This window comes from Cucurbita pepo, chromosome LG16 (genome assembly GCF_002806865.2).
Source record: "Cucurbita pepo subsp. pepo cultivar mu-cu-16 chromosome LG16, ASM280686v2, whole genome shotgun sequence".
Lineage (NCBI taxonomy): Eukaryota > Viridiplantae > Streptophyta > Magnoliopsida > Cucurbitales > Cucurbitaceae > Cucurbita > Cucurbita pepo.
Genome location: NC_036653.1, coordinates 8,599,568 through 8,617,176, shown reverse-complemented (window position 1 = coordinate 8,617,176; position 17,609 = coordinate 8,599,568). Strand labels below are relative to the sequence as shown.

The window sequence follows — 17,609 nt, the reverse complement described above, 5'->3', positions numbered from 1 at the left end:
TAAGCTTTTCTATATATTGAAAAGAAAAAAGAAGACGATAATAATACGACATGTCGGTGAGTTTTCATTTTATTGTTTTGAGTNATCTGAACTTGTCTGTTTTCGAAATTTGTCGATCGAAAGATAAAATGGTAAGCTTTTCTATATATTGAAAAGAAAAAAGAAGACGATAATAATACGACATGTCGGTGAGTTTTGATTTTTTGTTTTGAGTTAAATTATAATAAGAGAAGTGATATTAAATAACAAAATGGTAATGCCTTTTCGATGAAGAAAGAGGAATAAAATAATGGAAAGTGAAAGTGAGAATACAATATTCGCTGAATGGGGACTTTGGGTTGGATTCTGTTCAAAGAGAAAGGAAAAAGGTTTAGAACAGAGGCTTTACAATGACAGCAAAGCACGGAATCTCAAAGCTAAGGCCATTATGTGCCCTTGGGATTTAAGATAGCGAAGCATCCTCTCACATGCTACGTCCTTTTCTGGACCCATCCCTTCACTTTGAGGGTCCCAAATACCTTATATTTTAATTTTTGTCCTTTTAAGTCATCTTGAAAACGTACATTATTCAAGAAATGGGGTAACTATATAAATAAAAGGGAGGGACAAAATGAACACTTTTTAAAAATAAAGTACTTGAAAACAGATACACTAATTTTCCTCTAAATTCCTAGCAGTTGTAGCTTCAACTGACACATATTGCGAATCAGCTTCAGAATAACAAATGCAATCAGCATTATATAAAAAGACAAACAGGCAGCCATGTTCTTGTTTTCCTTCTCTTACACTTTCCCACCATCTAAAGCTTCATTACCAATTATGACTTCTTTAAGCATAATGATTTCCTTTCATGTCACTGTTATTTTGACTTGTCCACAGGGATGTAATTTGATTTCACCATTTAGACATCTTAGTTTAGAAGCATCTGATTGTAATTACGCAAAATATCTTCTATTCTATTTGATGACAACTTTGGTCGATATTTTTTTTTTACCATAATTTATTTCAAGGACCCCACATCATTCTTAAATACTAATGTGATACTACTGTTATGGCAAGTAATGAATGGAGATAGTATGAAAATTTGTCTACAAGTTTCGTTTCTTCTAGGTATGGAGGACAAGAACGGAGAACTACTGCTAGTGCTACAGTCCATGAGAGGTAAGAAGAACTTTTACTTCTGGCTTACACTGTGTAATGCACTATACATTCCAGATGTGTGTATAAGAAGAATTTAGGTGCCAATTTTGACACGGGACATCAAAAAGAAACTTAGAGTAGGGTCCATGAAACTAGATGAAAATAACAGCACCTCATTCCAAGCACCTACTGCCACTCATCCTTCTTACACTAGAAACTCCATTCTCAGAACCCAAATGCAAGAAGGATGGCACTCACATAAAGTCATCCCAAGGAGTTATTTCCACCAAGAAGCATGACAAACGTGAAGAATGTTGTGGTCGACAGTAGGCTTATAGCACTTGGTGACAGAAACTAGTGTTACTTACAAGGCAAAAGAGCAGAGAAGGCAAGTTCAGTCAAATATGGAGCCGACTTTGACAAGAATGGACTCACAACAATGGTGGCATCACACTTCAGTAGAACGGGCAATTCTAAAAGGTAGTATTGATCAAACACAAACCTGATTTTTGAACTGCAGATGAAGAGGCGCAATGTTGGTTGGGTATTCCACCTGGATATTGTGCAATTGCTTCTCAACCTGAGATACCAATTCCTTTTGTTGTTAACGAATACTACAGCGACAACAAAACAAAAGTAAATAATTCAACAAAAAGCCACCAATCCCTTATGCGGTTAACAGAACCCTCAAATTTCTAAAGCACCTCTGCCCTCATTGCTCTCTCAGAATTCTAAGAGAGACTTCCCAAATCCCTAAACTGATGAACCACTCTGTCAGTTGAGCGCGGGAAATAATGAGCCAAGAGTTTGATAAATTACATCCATATTTAATTTTCCATTTTTTATTTATTTTTGTTAAAATATTTGTTTCAAGTTTTAATTTTACAGTACTCAAAAATCCTAATTTATATCCCAAATTTAAAAGAATTTATATGAATATTTTTTAAACTAGTTTTAAATTTTAATAAAGTTAAAAGGGTAATACCTTAATTTTTTTAAAGAATAAGGGAACTCTTGATAGAACACTTAAATAATAATAATAATAATAATAATAATAATAATAATAATAATAATAATAATAAAACCCTCCCTCTTCGCATTTTATTTTTCTCCGATATCTCCTTTTTCTGATATTTGCTGCAGCCGCTCTGACTTCTTTCTTGTTTCCCATCTCCCTCCTTGCCGCCATTTTCTTTTCTCCGCTTCTAATCCCCCTCTGCTGCAACCTCACGCCGCCACTCTGAGGCTTCCAAACAGAGGGTGAATCTTTGGTGCCAAGGCNATAATAATAATAATAATAATAATAATAATAATAATAATAATAAAACCCTCCCTCTTCGCATTTTATTTTTCTCCGATATCTCCTTTTTCTGATATTTGCTGCAGCCGCTCTGACTTCTTTCTTGTTTCCCATCTCCCTCCTTGCCGCCATTTTCTTTTCTCCGCTTCCAATCCCCCTCTGCTGCAACCTCACGCCGCCACTCTGAGGCTTCCAAACAGAGGGTGAATCTTTGGTGCCAAGGTTGTCACAGGGCTCCACTCTCCTCACTCATACGTATGCTTTGAAATCTGGTGCGTACGGAACTGCTCAATCCCGTCTTTAATCTGCAGCTCTCCGGCGGCTCCCTTCACTCCTAACCCCAATTCCCAATTCAGGTCATACCCACTTTCTTTTCTTCATAAATTTTGGTTTCATCTTCTCGCTCTACATTTTAAGCTGGAAATATTTGCGTTATCGCTTCTTTTCTACGCTTAATGTCTACATTCGGATGGCTGATTATTTGATCCGGAAATAGGGTTTTCAGGGAAAGGAGAGTACGCGTTCAAGGGAAGACTATGGCTGTAACAGCCCCAGGGCAGCTCAACGTTAACGAGCCCCCTTCGTGGGGATCTAGAAGTGTCGATTGCTTTGAAAAACTGGAGCAGATTGGTGAAGGCACTTATGGGTCTGCTATTTGTGCCTATACCCTTCTCCGCCTTATTTTGCTAATCCGCTGTGTTAGTTATCATTTGTTGGGATTTGAAAATCTTTCTTCGCGGTTAATTTCAATAATCGTTTCTTTATTTTTATTTTCTTATTTTTTATATTTATTTACTGATATATTCATCTATGCTTTTCGTGGATGGGAATTTATCGGTAGTTCATGTGTACCAGAATTCGAGTTATGAAATGAAAACAACGGAACTCAAGCTTGTAACTTTTTTCTTTTGTGTATCTCATGTCAAATTGTCTGCTTCCCACGCGTGGGTATATTTTTGAATTGCATTTTCATTGAATTAATGCTTCTGGTCGAAGAAGATGAGAAGAATGCCTGTTGGGAAAGATGTTGTGACAGATTTGAACTGATACTTTAATATCTTTCTGTTTACACATTCTGGTGTCTCTATTAACCTATATTTCTTATATTGAAAATCATACAATGTTAAGACAGACAGGTAGATAGATAATGGGCCTTCTTAAAAAAAGTTTTTTTTTTTTTTTCCATCAACGAACCGATATCACATGGACTTAAGGGTAACGATGCTCCTTCTAGCTTCCCAACTACATTCTCGTCCATATTACTTTCGACATAGCTCATGTTATAGGCATGCAAAAATTTCCTCTATGGGTGGGTTCCTCACTTTGATATGATTTGTATGCATGCTTCAGACTACAGTATTGGTAATATGAAAACTTCCCCTCACATTATTTGAATATTTTAATTACTTTTCTGCTCAAATTTGATGTTCGTTTATTTCTAGTTGATAGTTAAATGTCAATTTAGTTGCTCATAATGTATGGAGTAATTTGTGCTACCATGCTTTTGTGCTTGCAGTCAAGTTTACATGGCCAGAGAATTAAAAACAGGTGAAATTGTTGCGCTGAAAAAAATACGGATGGATAATGAGAGGGAGGGGGTATGCTTCCTATTCACTTTATCATTTTACCATCTCATATTTGTTTGTAAGCATTGTTGTTAACCTTGCCCTTTTACAAGAATACTTAAGTTGCTAGTGCTGGTTATTGTAGACTTAAAATTCTAAAAATTTGTGTGATCACTCTGTTTAAGCTGAAGCCATACAATGCCTGTTACGACATAATTGTACCAGCCATGGAAATATTCTGTTAGTGTTGAACTTGTATTTAAGCTTGAAGCTTGTTCAGTTTTGTAACGTTCAGTTCATTTGTCCGTGTAGTTCCCTATTACTGCCATTCGAGAAATCAAAATTCTGAAGAAACTCCATCATGAAAATGTAATCAAGTTGAAAGAAATTGTGACATCTCCAGGTATCATTTAACATGTCACCTGCTTTGTTATGACTTACACTACATGATTTGTGGGGTTTTTTTTGCCTCATTTTGTACAATTTTATAAGTTTTGGTGTGTTTTTCCAGGTCCTGAGAAGGATGAACAAGGGAAGCCAGGCATGTTCTCTATCTTCATTTGCAGCATTAGGCTTCAATACCATACAACTGTCATTTTCATTTTAGTAGAATTTAGTTGCATCAGTGCAACCTTTCCCTTTTAAATTGTAGCATAAAATGCATGGAATGAGTTCATCTTATTCTATAGCTTATCTGGATCTGCAGATGGTAACAAGTACAAAGGTGGTATCTACATGGTTTTCGAGTACATGGATCATGATTTGACAGGTCTTGCTGATCGTCCGGGGATGAGATTTTCAGTTCCCCAAATCAAGGTACTAACCAAAAAGATGCATGTCCTTTTTTGTGATCAATAGCTATTTTGGCATATGTGAATCATGGTGGGTGTGTTTTTTTGGACAGTGTTACATGAGGCAGCTTCTCACCGGGCTTCACTATTGTCATGTAAATCAAGTACTGCATAGAGATATAAAAGGTAACTTAAAAGTCACTATTTATTGATTTCCCTTCTTTCTTATTCTTTTTTTTTTTGCTGTCTAGCTAATTGATTTCATGTTTTTGCTGCAGGCTCAAATCTGCTTATTGACAATGAAGGAAATTTGAAGCTTGCAGATTTTGGGCTTGCCCGTTCATTTTCTAACGATCACAATGCAAATCTAACAAATCGTGTCATTACCTTATGGTACAGGTAGATAGCTCTGCTGATCATGAAAAGTTCGAATTTAACTTGCAGAAACTTGTTCTTGTCATATCATCTACATTTCTCTGTATTTTTCATATGCACATAACTCTTCTTTCAATTATTAGAATTGTGGCCTTGAACTGAAAGGTTGTTGGTTGCACATACTTTTGATTATCATTAATTTACAGACCTCCTGAATTGCTCCTTGGGTCGACCAAATATGGTCCAGCTGTAGATATGTGGTCTGTTGGTTGTATATTTGCAGAGCTTCTGCATGGGAAGCCAATATTCCCTGGGAAGGATGAGGTAGGGGCTTTTCTATGCAATTTGTATGCTTGAAAAGANTTTTTTTTTTTTTTTTTTTTTTTTTTTTTTTTTCTTTTTTTTTATGGTTTAAGTAAATGAATAACTGTATTATATTCACACCAAGTTCAAACGGTCATATTGTACTAATCTCTTGTCTCGAACTGTTCATTTTCATTCTGTTTGGGCAAAAGTAAATTTCAGTTGACTAGATTTGCGATCTATTTTAGTTTGTTCTTTAAATTCTGATACATTTGTTGTCCTATGTTTTCATTATTATATGTGGTGTCCACATCATATGCATGAGTTGTAATTTCGTAATAAATTTGTCATTTCCTCATGATGGTACTCCTGAATGTTTATTTTTTAAGCTACTTGTGGATCTGAGTATAACTTAATGAATAAGATACTTTTTACCACTCTAAAAGGCCAATAGTTTAAACCTTACTCCACAATTGCTGAACTAATGAAATAATTATGAGGTCATTTTTACTGGTGCAGTTACCTTCAAGTGACTGTTAATCAAATTGCAGATACCTATAAATTATCAAATATAATTAATTACTTGGGGCCTTCTATTTTTTATTGTAGTCAAAAGTAGTTTATTTCTTGATTTTATGTCGGTCTGTTATGTGTGGCATATTAAATGTATGTTTTTGGAATCACCTGACTCTCGAGGTTATAAATGGTTTGAAACCTTTTATGGCCATAAGTTTATGATGTAGTGTAATTACCAATGCAGTTTTCTTGGAACAGAGTAAACTTGGTTATTGTCTGCCGAATTTTTTTGTGAAACGACTTTATTTAAGGTCTTTGCCACTTCTCAAAATAGGATTTATGCATTTTGAATGACAAATATGCTTCTTGCTAGTTCTCAATCATTCTTCGTCTCCCCCAAACTTTCTGTCAAATTTGAACCTTGTTTACCTACAAGTTTCACTTGAATATCGTGAATGTTTTTTTTTTATGTATATTCACATCTGCATTAGATTTATGTATGATGTAATTCTTTACATATATATATATATATGTAGTGCCTCTTTGAAAAGGGCCCTCACTCTTTTTTGCACCTCGAGCTTTAAAAGTTAAAAAGCCTTGAATTGTCGAGTTCTATGAGTTTGTTAAAACAGGCGTCCTTAAGCCTTTTTGTTAATTATTGTAGCCGGAGCAATTAAATAAGATCTTTGAGCTATGTGGTGCTCCAGATGAAGTCAATTGGCCCGGGGTTTCTAAAATCCCTTGGTACAACAATTTTAAGCCCACAAGACCAATGAAGAGACGTATTAGAGAAGTTTTCAGGCAGTAAGTTCAGCTGGTGCCTTACTTTTTTAGTGCATTGTAATTCATATCATCAACCTATATTCTCATTTATGCCTTTGATAATTTTGTTGTTTGTAGCTTTGATCGTCATGCTTTAGAACTGTTAGAGAAGATGATTACTCTCGATCCTTCTCAGGTATCACTTTGGTCTATCCTTTTCCTTTTCGATCTTTTTTTGTCTAGATATTGACCACTTCCAGCTCAATATAATTTTGGGGCAAATCATGAATCCCAAACATGCTCATGCTCTTACAATTTAGCATGATGTCTTGCACCGTCCCCGATGGTTGCATGCATGGGTGGAACTAATGCTTGCACCGGGCTATTAGGCCCCTTGGTTATGAGAAAAAATTACTAAAAAGAAGTTTAGTTTTATTGCGGTGCTGATCTCTGAGAAAGAAACGGTGGTATGTATTTTAATAATCCCGTAACCCGTGGGTAGGAATATGCATTTTTAGACTGAATGCAAAATAAGATAGAAACGTGAGTGATTAGGATCTTTCATAGGGATGTAAATATATATTTGGGGTAGGGGATCCAGAGACTGCAAAATGCTCTACTCAATATACTATACCCCTCGTATCTATTATTAGTTGATCCAGGTTCTGGATTTCTTTATCTGCATTCGACTCTTATACCTTTTCTCACAATAAATATAGAGGATATCTGCCAAGGATGCCCTGGATGCGGAGTACTTTTGGACGGATCCATTACCCTGTGACCCCAAGAGGTAAGTGTGTATTTTTTTTTTGACGCCTCATCATTTCCATTTGATCTTCAATGCATATCTAAATGTTTTCTTCATATCCAGTTTGCCAAAGTATGAATCATCACACGAGTTCCAGACAAAGAAGAAGCGGCAACAGCAACGACAACATGAAGAAAATGCAAAGCGACAGAAGTTGCAACACCCACAGCATGCACGCCTTCCACCTATTCAGCAGTCTGGGCAAGCACATGCACACATGCGACCGGTACCCAACCAACCAATTCACGGGTCTCAACCACCAGTTGCTGCAGGACCTAGCCATCATTTTGGAAAGCCTCGTGGACCCCCAGGTCCTGGTAGGTATCCTGGTGGAAATCCCCCTTCTGGATACAACCATTCAAGTCGTGGTGGTCAAGGTGGTTATGGTAACAATCAATATGGTCAAGGACGAGGCGCTGCACCCTATGGGTCCGGTAACATGTCAGGTGCTGGTCCTCGAGGTGGAGCTGGAGGTGGCAGTAGTTATGGCATGGGAGCTCCAAATTACCCACAGAATGGTCCATATCCTGGTAGTTCTGGCACTGGCCGTGGCTCCAATGTGATGGGTGGAAACCGGAACCAACAATACGGGTGGCAACAGTAACGATATGATTGCAACTGCATTTTGTGTCTTCAGAAGTACGTAATTTGATCAAACATGCTCAAGTTTTTTTCCATCCTCTATCCTCTTCATATAATTAGTCATACAAATGGTTAGAGAAAAGCCTTGGATGCTTGTGAGCTCGAATGGCTGTTTCGTAAAATTAATGTATGCGAGCGGATCAGCTTTTTCTTTGATTTTTCCTTGCGATATTTGATTGCAAATGAGATATGAAATTAATTTAGTACTGAGCTAACAGGTAGTACAAGCAAATAGTTTGCAAAATATTGCTTGTTCCTAAACTCTCCGGAAATGAGATGTCCAATGTTTTGGCAGCTTGTTATAGGAGGCGATCAGGAGGAAGCATTGAGGAACCGTAGAAGGTAAAATGTGCTAAGTTCCAGCTGCAAATTTCCTCAAAACTTTCCTTCCCGCCTAATGAACTGTTCTGTATATCTCGAACTCCAACCCCATATGTTTTTGGGAGTGTCCATTTAAGCCATGATGAAATCAGAAGTACACATCACACCACACCACAGTTGAGGCCTAAGGAAACAGCAGTCATCAGCCGAACTTACTGATGCCACCTCTTGGTTTCTATCAACTCCAACTCCAACTCCTCCACTAAACTCACATCAATGAAAGAGACCACACATTTCCCTCCCCCACAACGAACACTCTCCAAACAACAATGGATTTCACACATTCTCTAAAATCCCCATATCCGCTTTCTATCTCTATCTCCTGAATTATGGGAATTGTTTCCACTTCAAAAATGAAAGAAACTAGTGGCAATGAAATCCAAAACTGGGAAAAAATACCAAAATTGATTCGATTGGATTGGGTTAGATCGATAGGTCCAATTGGACCGATTGTCTCCTGCCTTGCATTACCCAGTTGACGCACTTCTTCATATGTTCGTTTAGGTTGATTTAGGCCTCTATGACTCTCGATATCATCTGCAAAGTTGTAGATTTTCGGAAGTAAAACATTTGCATATTTCACTTTAATTGTGTTAAATTTTAAATATGTATACACACAAAGGCTACACATAGGCTATATAAGTATTTTTTTTTTTTCTTTTAAATATCACATTAAAGATAAAAATACAAGTGGCATAGGCAGTTAGATAAAATATGGTATTTCCTTAAGAAGATATATATGTGTAATGTAACTATATAAGTCGTTGAAGTGTCGAAATTCAAAATAGGAAACCTAAAAATGCATGTTGAATGAATGAGATGATACAAAAAAGTTGTCGAAAATTTATCCAAAATAAATAAATAAATAAATAAATAAAAGGAAACAATTAAATTTATCCACCACCTCCTCCTTGTTTATGATTCTCCTATTTATATGCCCTTCGCTGATTTTACCATTCTGACTTCCGCCTCGCCTGGATCTCTCCCTTCTTATTTTCCTTGGTTTCCCCCTTCCTCCCCGCATCGAATTCCATGGCTGACCAGCTTACCGACGATCAGATCTCCGAGTTCAAGGAGGCCTTCAGTTTGTTCGACAAGGACGGCGATGGTCTGCTTCTTTCAGATCCCTTCTCCATTTCGCATCCTTCTTTATCTTTTAATGATGCATGACCCCCCCATTTTAGATCTATTTTTGTGCTCCTGGAATTCTTATATATCGCCGTTGCTATCTATCATACCTCTTTGGATATCGTAGCTTTTTTCTTTTTTTTTTTGTCGTTGATTGTGTTCTGCGAGGATTATAATAATGTTTCGTTTTGTTCTTTCCATGTGTTTTTTTTTTATTTATTTCGTGTTCCTGGGTTTTTTTCGATCCGTTTCTGTTTTCCTGCATTGTATATTACGATCAACCTCTTCTGCGGGTAGAAAGCTTGGAAATTATGGATGGCATGTCGATGTGAAATTTTTCGTTGGAAGATAGTTCTTTATAAGTTGTCTATTATAGTTTGGAATCTGGAGAATGATTCACTACGTTTCTGTATGGCATTCTAGTTGATATATTACTGCTGCGCCTCGTCAGCCAGTGGAATAACCTGTGGATCATTTCGTTTCTGTACCTTTTCAGTTTTCAGACGGTTTACGGTATAAGGAACGATACCGTAAACATTAATTGGTTTTACGTATTCCATCAAATATAAATTTTTCTTTCTTTCTAAAGTTTGCCTATGTATCACTCAATGCCAGCCTGAGTTGTTGAGCATGGGCTAAATTAGATATGTTTCGTTGGTCTGTAAGGTAACTGAACCTAATGCCCGGAACCGTTAACAATGAGCACAAAGAGGTGTTACCAACAATTGCAACTATAGGAACATTGAGCGGGACAGACGAGATTGGTCTTCTCCCACTAAGAAACGAAGAACACAAACTGTAGGAGACAACTACCTTGAGACTTTTTTCTTCTTTTTTTGGGTACTCTACCCACCATCCACATGAAAATATTGACTTAGCTAGGACTATTCGACTTACTGACAAGATTTGATCCAAATCTGCTACATAGGACAATTAGAAATTGCTTTTGCCAGGTATTTGACTGAAATTTTGTTTGATGAATCACCTTCTAGATTCTTCAATTTTCTATTGAGACCAAGGACCCACTATTCAATTAGACATCTAAACTCTTCAATTGCATCCTCTAGCTGATTTCATCTTGGGTTCTCTAAGAACTAGAGTCCATGTTCGAAGCAAAAGATAAAACACATTTTCTGTTGGGTCACTGAGAACAGCTGCAAAATTTCAACTGTAAAGATTGACTGCTCAATCAAGTATCCTTCCAAAATAGTACATCCTCTCATTCACACTCCAACCCCTTTTTGCAGAAAATTTCTCTATACAATTCTACATTTTTGAGATATCCTACCAAGGACCCACTACTTTTTCCCCCTTGGTTCTTTATCATAACCTGCTTCATTGAATTCATTAAGCATTACACTTAAGTCTAACACGTATTTGGACTAACATGAGCATAACTCAACTGAGTAAGACATATATTCAACTAAAAGGTAAGACATACAAATTTGCAACGCCACATGTTGTTTAACTCAATAAAGACTAACATGTATTGGTTGTTAATGTATGTCAAGCTTTACGCTCATTACATGAGTTGCATTTTGTTTGTTTTATTTATGTTGCATAGGTCTATTGTATTCTTTTCTTGCAGCAGTTGATTTACTTGCTACGTGTATAATCATAATTTATGTTACTTGAAGTTTATGCTAACTACATATTTCAGCTACATGCATTGAACTTTATGTCATTCTCAGTTACTCCATGATCTTTGAAATTTCCATTTTGCAGCTCTGAAACACATTTTATCCTAAATTTTTTGTTTTAGTGTATGGTTATTGCTTCTGCTTAGGATAAATCAGATGGTGAGTCCGCCTTATGGTTCGTAATAATGATTATCTTTTTCAAATTTTTATAGGTTGCATCACCACCAAGGAACTGGGGACTGTAATGCGGTCACTGGGCCAGAACCCAACAGAAGCTGAGTTACAAGACATGATCAATGAAGTTGATGCTGATGGAAATGGAACCATCGATTTTCCTGAGTTTCTTAATCTGATGGCTAGAAAAATGAAGGATACCGATTCAGAGGAGGAGCTTAAGGAAGCTTTCCGTGTGTTTGATAAAGATCAGAATGGGTTCATCTCTGCAGCCGAGCTCCGGCATGTAATGACAAATCTCGGTGAGAAGTTGACAGACGAGGAAGTTGATGAAATGATCCGTGAGGCAGACGTGGATGGCGATGGGCAAATCAACTATGAGGAGTTTGTCAAAGTCATGATGGCCAAGTGAGAATCAATCAACTGAAACCTTAAACCTCCTTAATCTGCTTGAAAAGGAAGAGGGATATGGGCAGATAAGTTGATGATATGACATTTTGTTTTACTATCTATGTTTGGGTGTCTCTCGTTTCCATTATTTGCGGTACTGTCTCTCAGTATCCTGTTTTTTTTTTTTTTGCTGCAATGATTTCTGTAGTTTGGCATGGCTGTTCGTGTCGGTAGTTTCTTTAATTTTTGAAATTTCTTTCTACATATGATGCTATGAACCTAGAACAATTGGTTGATCGAATCAGAAGATTTTGGTTGTGGGAAAGTTATAGCTGTCTTTAGTTGTTCCCAAACTTCGCATCCTTTTTTCTTCTTTTTGGTGATGAACTTGCCTTTGCCTGAGAATAATTTTGTTTCACTGATCCTTTTTATATGCTAAATTGAGTTCGGATGAGTAGAAGTGTAGTTGATTGATAGGTAAGGATGTGTAATAATATGTTCAAACTTTGGGCTTCCGGGGGAGAGGAATGTAAAAGTTAGAAGGTATTAGGACTTAGGAAGACAGATGATTTAGTCCGAGAATGGGTTAATAAAGAAGAGTTGGAGTATAGGAAGAAAGTAAATGTGTGTGTGTGTGTGTGTGTGTGTCTGTGTGTGTGCGTGTTTGTGTGTTTAAGTAATAAAATAGAAAGAGCCTTGTGTTGTGGGTAATATGTTTGCATTTGTGTGTTGTTTTGTTGTTATTGATATGGATAGACGGGCGGACGCGATGCTGCAAGGGAGCGGCAGCAGGAAGAAGAGGAAATCCATGATACTCTCCAACCATAAGAAAACACGTGGCCTCCTCAAGTGTCGCATCCACCCATGTTCTGTGCTTTAGTTACCAGCTTCTTCTAACTCAATTCACTTCATTCTTTTACTTTTCTTTTAATTATTAATACTAATTAATTACTGACTATTTTGCGTCTTCCACTCTTCTTTAAATATATCACACATTCGACAATAATATACTTTCTTTCTTTACTCTATCACATAACATAAATCATTATTTACTACGTAGTAGTAGTGATAATAATAATGATAATAATAATAATAATCTTATGAAGTAAACAAAGAAAACTCATATTTTAAGCACGACGGAAATTACAGCCACCATCTCATCAATCATCATGTCGTCGTCGTCTCTTCTCCTCAAAACCTCCCTCATTTCCCTTACTTTCTTCCAAATGTCTTCCCTGCTTTTCTCGACCACCACTTGTTTGATCAAGCTGGCCACTTGGTCTCTCTGAATTTTGCCGTCGGCATCCCGCTTGGCCTCCACCCCAATCCCAGCTTCTTCCAGAAGTCCGGCGTTATAGGGCTGGTCCAGATGCATGGGAACTCCTATTACGGGTACCCCAAACCTTATGCTCTCCAGTACCGAATTCCACCCACAGTGACTCACAAATCCCCCAATGCTCCCATGTTTCAATATCTTCCCCTGAGGCGCCCATTTTTTCACCACCATCGCCCTCTCTCCCGCTCTCTCCACAAACCCCTTTGGCAATGCCTCTTCAATCCCCCTACTACTCTCTTCTCCTTTCGGAAACCTGACCACCCATATGAAGTTAGCCTCACTCTCCTCTAACCCATGTGCTATCTCTTCCATTTCTTCCTTCGGCGGGAAGTATTCGCTTCCAAATGACACCAAAACGGTCGACAATGCTTCCTTTTCATCCAGCCACTTTTTTATCCTCCAATACTCTTCATCTTCCTCGCCCTCACTCGGTTCGTACACCAAAGGACCAACCGACACAACTTTCTTCTTCAAGAGAACGGACAGATAATCCATATATTCCCCCTCCAGCTCTCTGAAGCTATTCACAAGAACTACATCGCAAGAAGCATTCAAGCAATACAGAAAGGCTTCTGCACCTCTGCGGGTTTTTTCTGAAGTGGCTCCATCAGCGGTGGTGTACTTGGCTTTCCAATAATCGTGGAGAACAAAATCAGAGAATGGGAATTTAGAATCCGGGTAGTGAACGGAGTGAAGGGCATGGGCAATGATGGAAACTGCGGTGGTATTGAAGTTAATGGCCGGAATATTGAGGGAGGAAGCAATTCGAGGAGCCCAAGGCTGGAGAGAGTCATAAATGAGGAGATGCGGAGAAAGTGTTTGTAAAATTACCTCGAAGTGTTGTGCAGCCGCTGAGAAGGCTTGGTGAAGAATGGGTTTAAGGTGAGAGGGGAGGCCGTTGGTTGTGTGAAGATGGGGAGGAAGTTCAGGAGAGGAAGGGAGATGGAGGTCCACAAATTGGATGGAAGAAGGAGGAGGGATTAGGTTTGGTTTAATGGAGTCAAGGTTAACAGGGGTTGAACAGAAGTAGACGTGGAAGTTCCTCCTTGAGAGAGCTTTGGCCAGCTCCAAATAAGCAGAGAGATGGCCATAGCCGATCCATGGAAGCATCAAAACGGTTGTGGTGGGGGTGTCTACTGCCTTCTGGGCATCCATGGCTATGTTAGCCGATAACAACAATAACTTTGTTATACGAATGGACCGAACAAGAACAGGAAAGTAGAAACTAGAAACTAGAAAAGGGACGGCACGGAGTATATTATTCGATTATTTTACAATTCTTGTGAACTCCGAGGCGTCGATGGAAGCAAGGTGAGATATGTGTCTCGTTTTTCGCGTAAAAAATGTCATAAGCCGCATCTGATGAACAATGAAGTGTTTCTTCCAGGTTTACACACCTCTACAGAGGCTTGCCAAATTGCTTGTAAATGGTCTTTCACAAGTTCCAAGGTGGGCAGCCTTATTATTACAAACACGTGAATCCGGGGATGCAAGGAGTTTGCATCTTGATTCTTGGCAACACAAAACCCTCCAAAATTATCCCAACTCCTCCATTGCTATTTCTAACCATTTTGCATCCTCCAAAATAACAACACTAATAGTGTTGCTTCTACTTCATCCTTCCATCCTTTCAATTCAAGTCAAACCAACTCACTCTTCCCCAATCCCTCCAATTCTCTCACTATTTCTCTCCAAATCCCAAATCCTCGTAACTGCATCAAAATACCTTGGGTGCTTATGCAGCTTTCATTGATTCCATGACTGCAAGCCCTTCGGTCTTACCCAACTCTTCAATTATTAACAAAATTTCAAGTAATTTCTCTGTTACAACACCTTCGGTCTAACCATTTCGCTCACGATACCCCGTAAAAGCGCTGCTTTCTTCAGGCAGAGGTCCTTGTCCGGGAGGGGAAAAACCGCGAAACTCTCTTCAGCAGATCCTCCATTGGAGTTCGGAGTAAGAATTCAGTAATCCAACCGAAAATGTCCTCGGTCACGGTGAACATAGGATGGGAAGAAGAAAAGAAGGGGNAAAAAAAAAAAAAAAAAAAAAAAAAAAAAAAAAAAAAAAAAGAACACAGAATGGGAGCTTCGATTTCAAGAGAATAGAGATTTACTTCAATGTTAGACGGAAGAAGCTGGCGGAGAAGAGAAGACGAGATGATGATAAAGCTAAAGACCGACCGTCACTAGAGAATGGAGATGGCAGACAAAACAATTTTTGAATTCGCACAGGTGCTTTCATCAACCCAACTTTGAGATGTTTATTTTTTTAGAAAAAATAAACAAATAAAATCGCAGAGATTACTAGAGAAAAGAAAATACCAATGCACAGCCCAAATTTTAGATTGTAGATCTCCTAAAGCCACGTCATTTTTCAGTTCGTCGCAGTCGCCGGAATCAATGGAACCTTGAATTGCCGGCGAGAACTCTGAATATATATTTGATTCTTGCGCGCATTGGGGCGGTGGTGACGCTTGAGGGCTGTATGTATATGATTTGGGGGAACTTTTTGAAGAAGGTAAACCACCAAGGGCCTCATATGTTTTTTTTTTCTTTATCAGTTTTGATTTGTGAAACAATTTAAACCCTAAGATCATTATTTATTACCCCTTGGCATTGCCCTTTATAACCATTGTATTTTAATATATAATAATTAAGTTACAACTGAAAAAAAAATTCATCAAAATTAAATGTATCAACTTAGGCTTGGGCCTTGTAACTCGTAAATCCATTGAACTTCATTAGTTTATGAATCTGTATAGGTATAGATAAGAGATTACAATAAATGTTTAAAATTGAAATACAAAACTAATCACCAAAATTCATAAACTAAATCGTTATTTTCTAAAAATTTGACTTCACTTTATGCAGTAAGAAATTCAAATAGTTACTTTGTATTTTGGTGAATTTCAAAAAGTGGTTTTATGTGTGTTTGATGGTTTTGAGTGATAGAAGAAAGGAAATGAAAAATGAAAGTGGTTAGATTTAGGGTTATCTTAGATTTTCTGAAAATATATGGTTTTAGTTATCATTTGTGGAAGAGAAATTCTTAACCATATAATTGAATATATCATGTATGTGGAGAGAAAAAAAAGAAGAAAGAAAGAACGAAAGAAAGGAAAAATCTTTGATCATCATGGATCCCATTGTGTGATTATAGAACCCTAAAAAATTCCTTGAACCAAAATTTGTACCGTTAGGTTTCTCTCTGAGAAGGTGTCCTCCAGAAGCCAGTACCATAAAATTGGTCCCACATCTCCTTCTCCAATTCCACATCCTCCGATGACAAATACGACGACGGAAGCGATTCTCCCCAATCCTCCTTTTCACCATCATGTTTCGGCCCCTCCTTACCTACAGTTGCACCGCCCGCCGCCGCCGCCTTGTTTCTCTTCGTGATGTGACGTCGTTTTCCCCTCTTATTCCACGCCTTTTTGCAGAGCCCCACTGGAACCTTGTAGACGGTCAATATCAGAAGGTTCATCATGCTGCATGGAAAGCAACAGCATATTGCCGCGCACTCCGCGGCCGTTCCGCCGGCCACCTCCGCGAACCGCGGCTTTTCCTTAAGTCTGTTGGGCGACTTGTCTGTCAGTAGTGGTTGCTGGCGAGTCTCTGGCGGGGATCGGAGGAGGACGTTCTGATTCATAGTGAGTTGAGCAGGTCCAATGGATCAATTGACGTAAAGAAAGCGTTTAGGATGAGAGTATTCAGCGGAATGGGAATTGAGAAAGAAAGAAAGAAAGAACGAACGAACGAAGAGGATAGCGGTGTTATTGAGAATGAGAGAGAGAGAGAGAGAGAGAGAGAGAGAGAAAGAAAGAGAGACGAGGATGCGATGAATCGGAAGGAGAAGTATTTGTTGTAATATATATGGGAAGCTAAGTTTAGGAGTCCTTAATGAAATTCAAACGCCAGACGTGTCTTCCACCCACCACTCGATCTTCCAAACAAGCTCTTATTTTCTCTCTTTAATGGAAGACATCATTTAATAAACAAATGAAAATAAGGACAAAACTGAAGGTCGTTGGTTTTATGAGAGTGATTTGGTTGGAGATAATATAGAAGGGGAGGGATGGGTGTGGCCTTCGAGCTCTTCAACTTCTTAATTTATATATATATTTATATATATATACAATTTGAATAATAATGTGTGGAGCAATTCCGTGTCCATGCTCGCTCCTCCACCCACCCATCATTTTGTCTTTTTTCTCGGCTTCCCTCATTTTCTTCTATACAAATTCCACCGCTCTCTCTCTCTCTCTCTCCCTCCCTTCCTAATATATTCTAATAATATCAGAATCACATACACGATGATTCTTTTGTCCACTACCTTATACGTGCCTAAATAAACT

The 17,609-nt window shown here is 38.1% G+C and overlaps 4 protein-coding genes across 5 annotated transcripts; 2 read left to right on the top strand and 2 right to left on the bottom strand.

The window, feature by feature from the left end:
- Positions 1–2,467: 2,467 nt before the first annotated feature.
- On the top strand, positions 2,468–8,405 carry LOC111777210 (cyclin-dependent kinase C-2-like). Of its 2 annotated transcripts, none has more exons than XM_023656692.1 (13): positions 2,468–2,796; positions 2,946–3,086; positions 3,957–4,038; positions 4,318–4,408; positions 4,517–4,546; positions 4,712–4,821; positions 4,910–4,982; positions 5,075–5,195; positions 5,378–5,495; positions 6,655–6,794; positions 6,891–6,948; positions 7,472–7,542; positions 7,624–8,405. In XM_023656692.1, the coding sequence occupies exons 2-13, from the start codon at positions 2,977–2,979 to the stop codon at positions 8,162–8,164; spliced, it is 1,545 nt and encodes a 514-aa protein (XP_023512460.1). In that variant the 5' UTR covers positions 2,468–2,796; positions 2,946–2,976; the 3' UTR covers positions 8,165–8,405. The 2 variants fall into 2 exon arrangements, with proteins under 2 accessions (XP_023512460.1, XP_023512459.1); XM_023656691.1 differs by having other exon boundaries at positions 2,469–2,796; positions 2,937–3,086.
- A 1,105-nt stretch (positions 8,406–9,510) lies between these two features.
- LOC111777214 (calmodulin-7) lies at positions 9,511–12,302 on the top strand. The gene is made up of 2 exons (XM_023656695.1): positions 9,511–9,691; positions 11,564–12,302. Exons 1-2 carry the CDS (start codon positions 9,616–9,618, stop codon positions 11,935–11,937), a joined length of 450 nt encoding a protein of 149 aa, XP_023512463.1. The 5' UTR covers positions 9,511–9,615; the 3' UTR covers positions 11,938–12,302.
- Positions 12,303–12,401: 99 nt separating this feature from the next.
- On the bottom strand, positions 12,402–15,274 carry LOC111777212 (beta-D-glucosyl crocetin beta-1,6-glucosyltransferase-like). The gene has a single exon (XM_023656693.1). It carries the CDS (start codon positions 14,404–14,406, stop codon positions 13,036–13,038), a length of 1,371 nt encoding a protein of 456 aa, XP_023512461.1. The 5' UTR covers positions 14,407–15,274; the 3' UTR covers positions 12,402–13,035.
- Positions 15,275–15,942: 668 nt separating this feature from the next.
- Positions 15,943–17,057, bottom strand: LOC111777213. The gene has a single exon (XM_023656694.1). It carries the CDS (start codon positions 16,901–16,903, stop codon positions 16,451–16,453), a length of 453 nt encoding a protein of 150 aa, XP_023512462.1. The 5' UTR covers positions 16,904–17,057; the 3' UTR covers positions 15,943–16,450.
- Between the last annotated feature and the right edge of the window lie 552 nt (positions 17,058–17,609).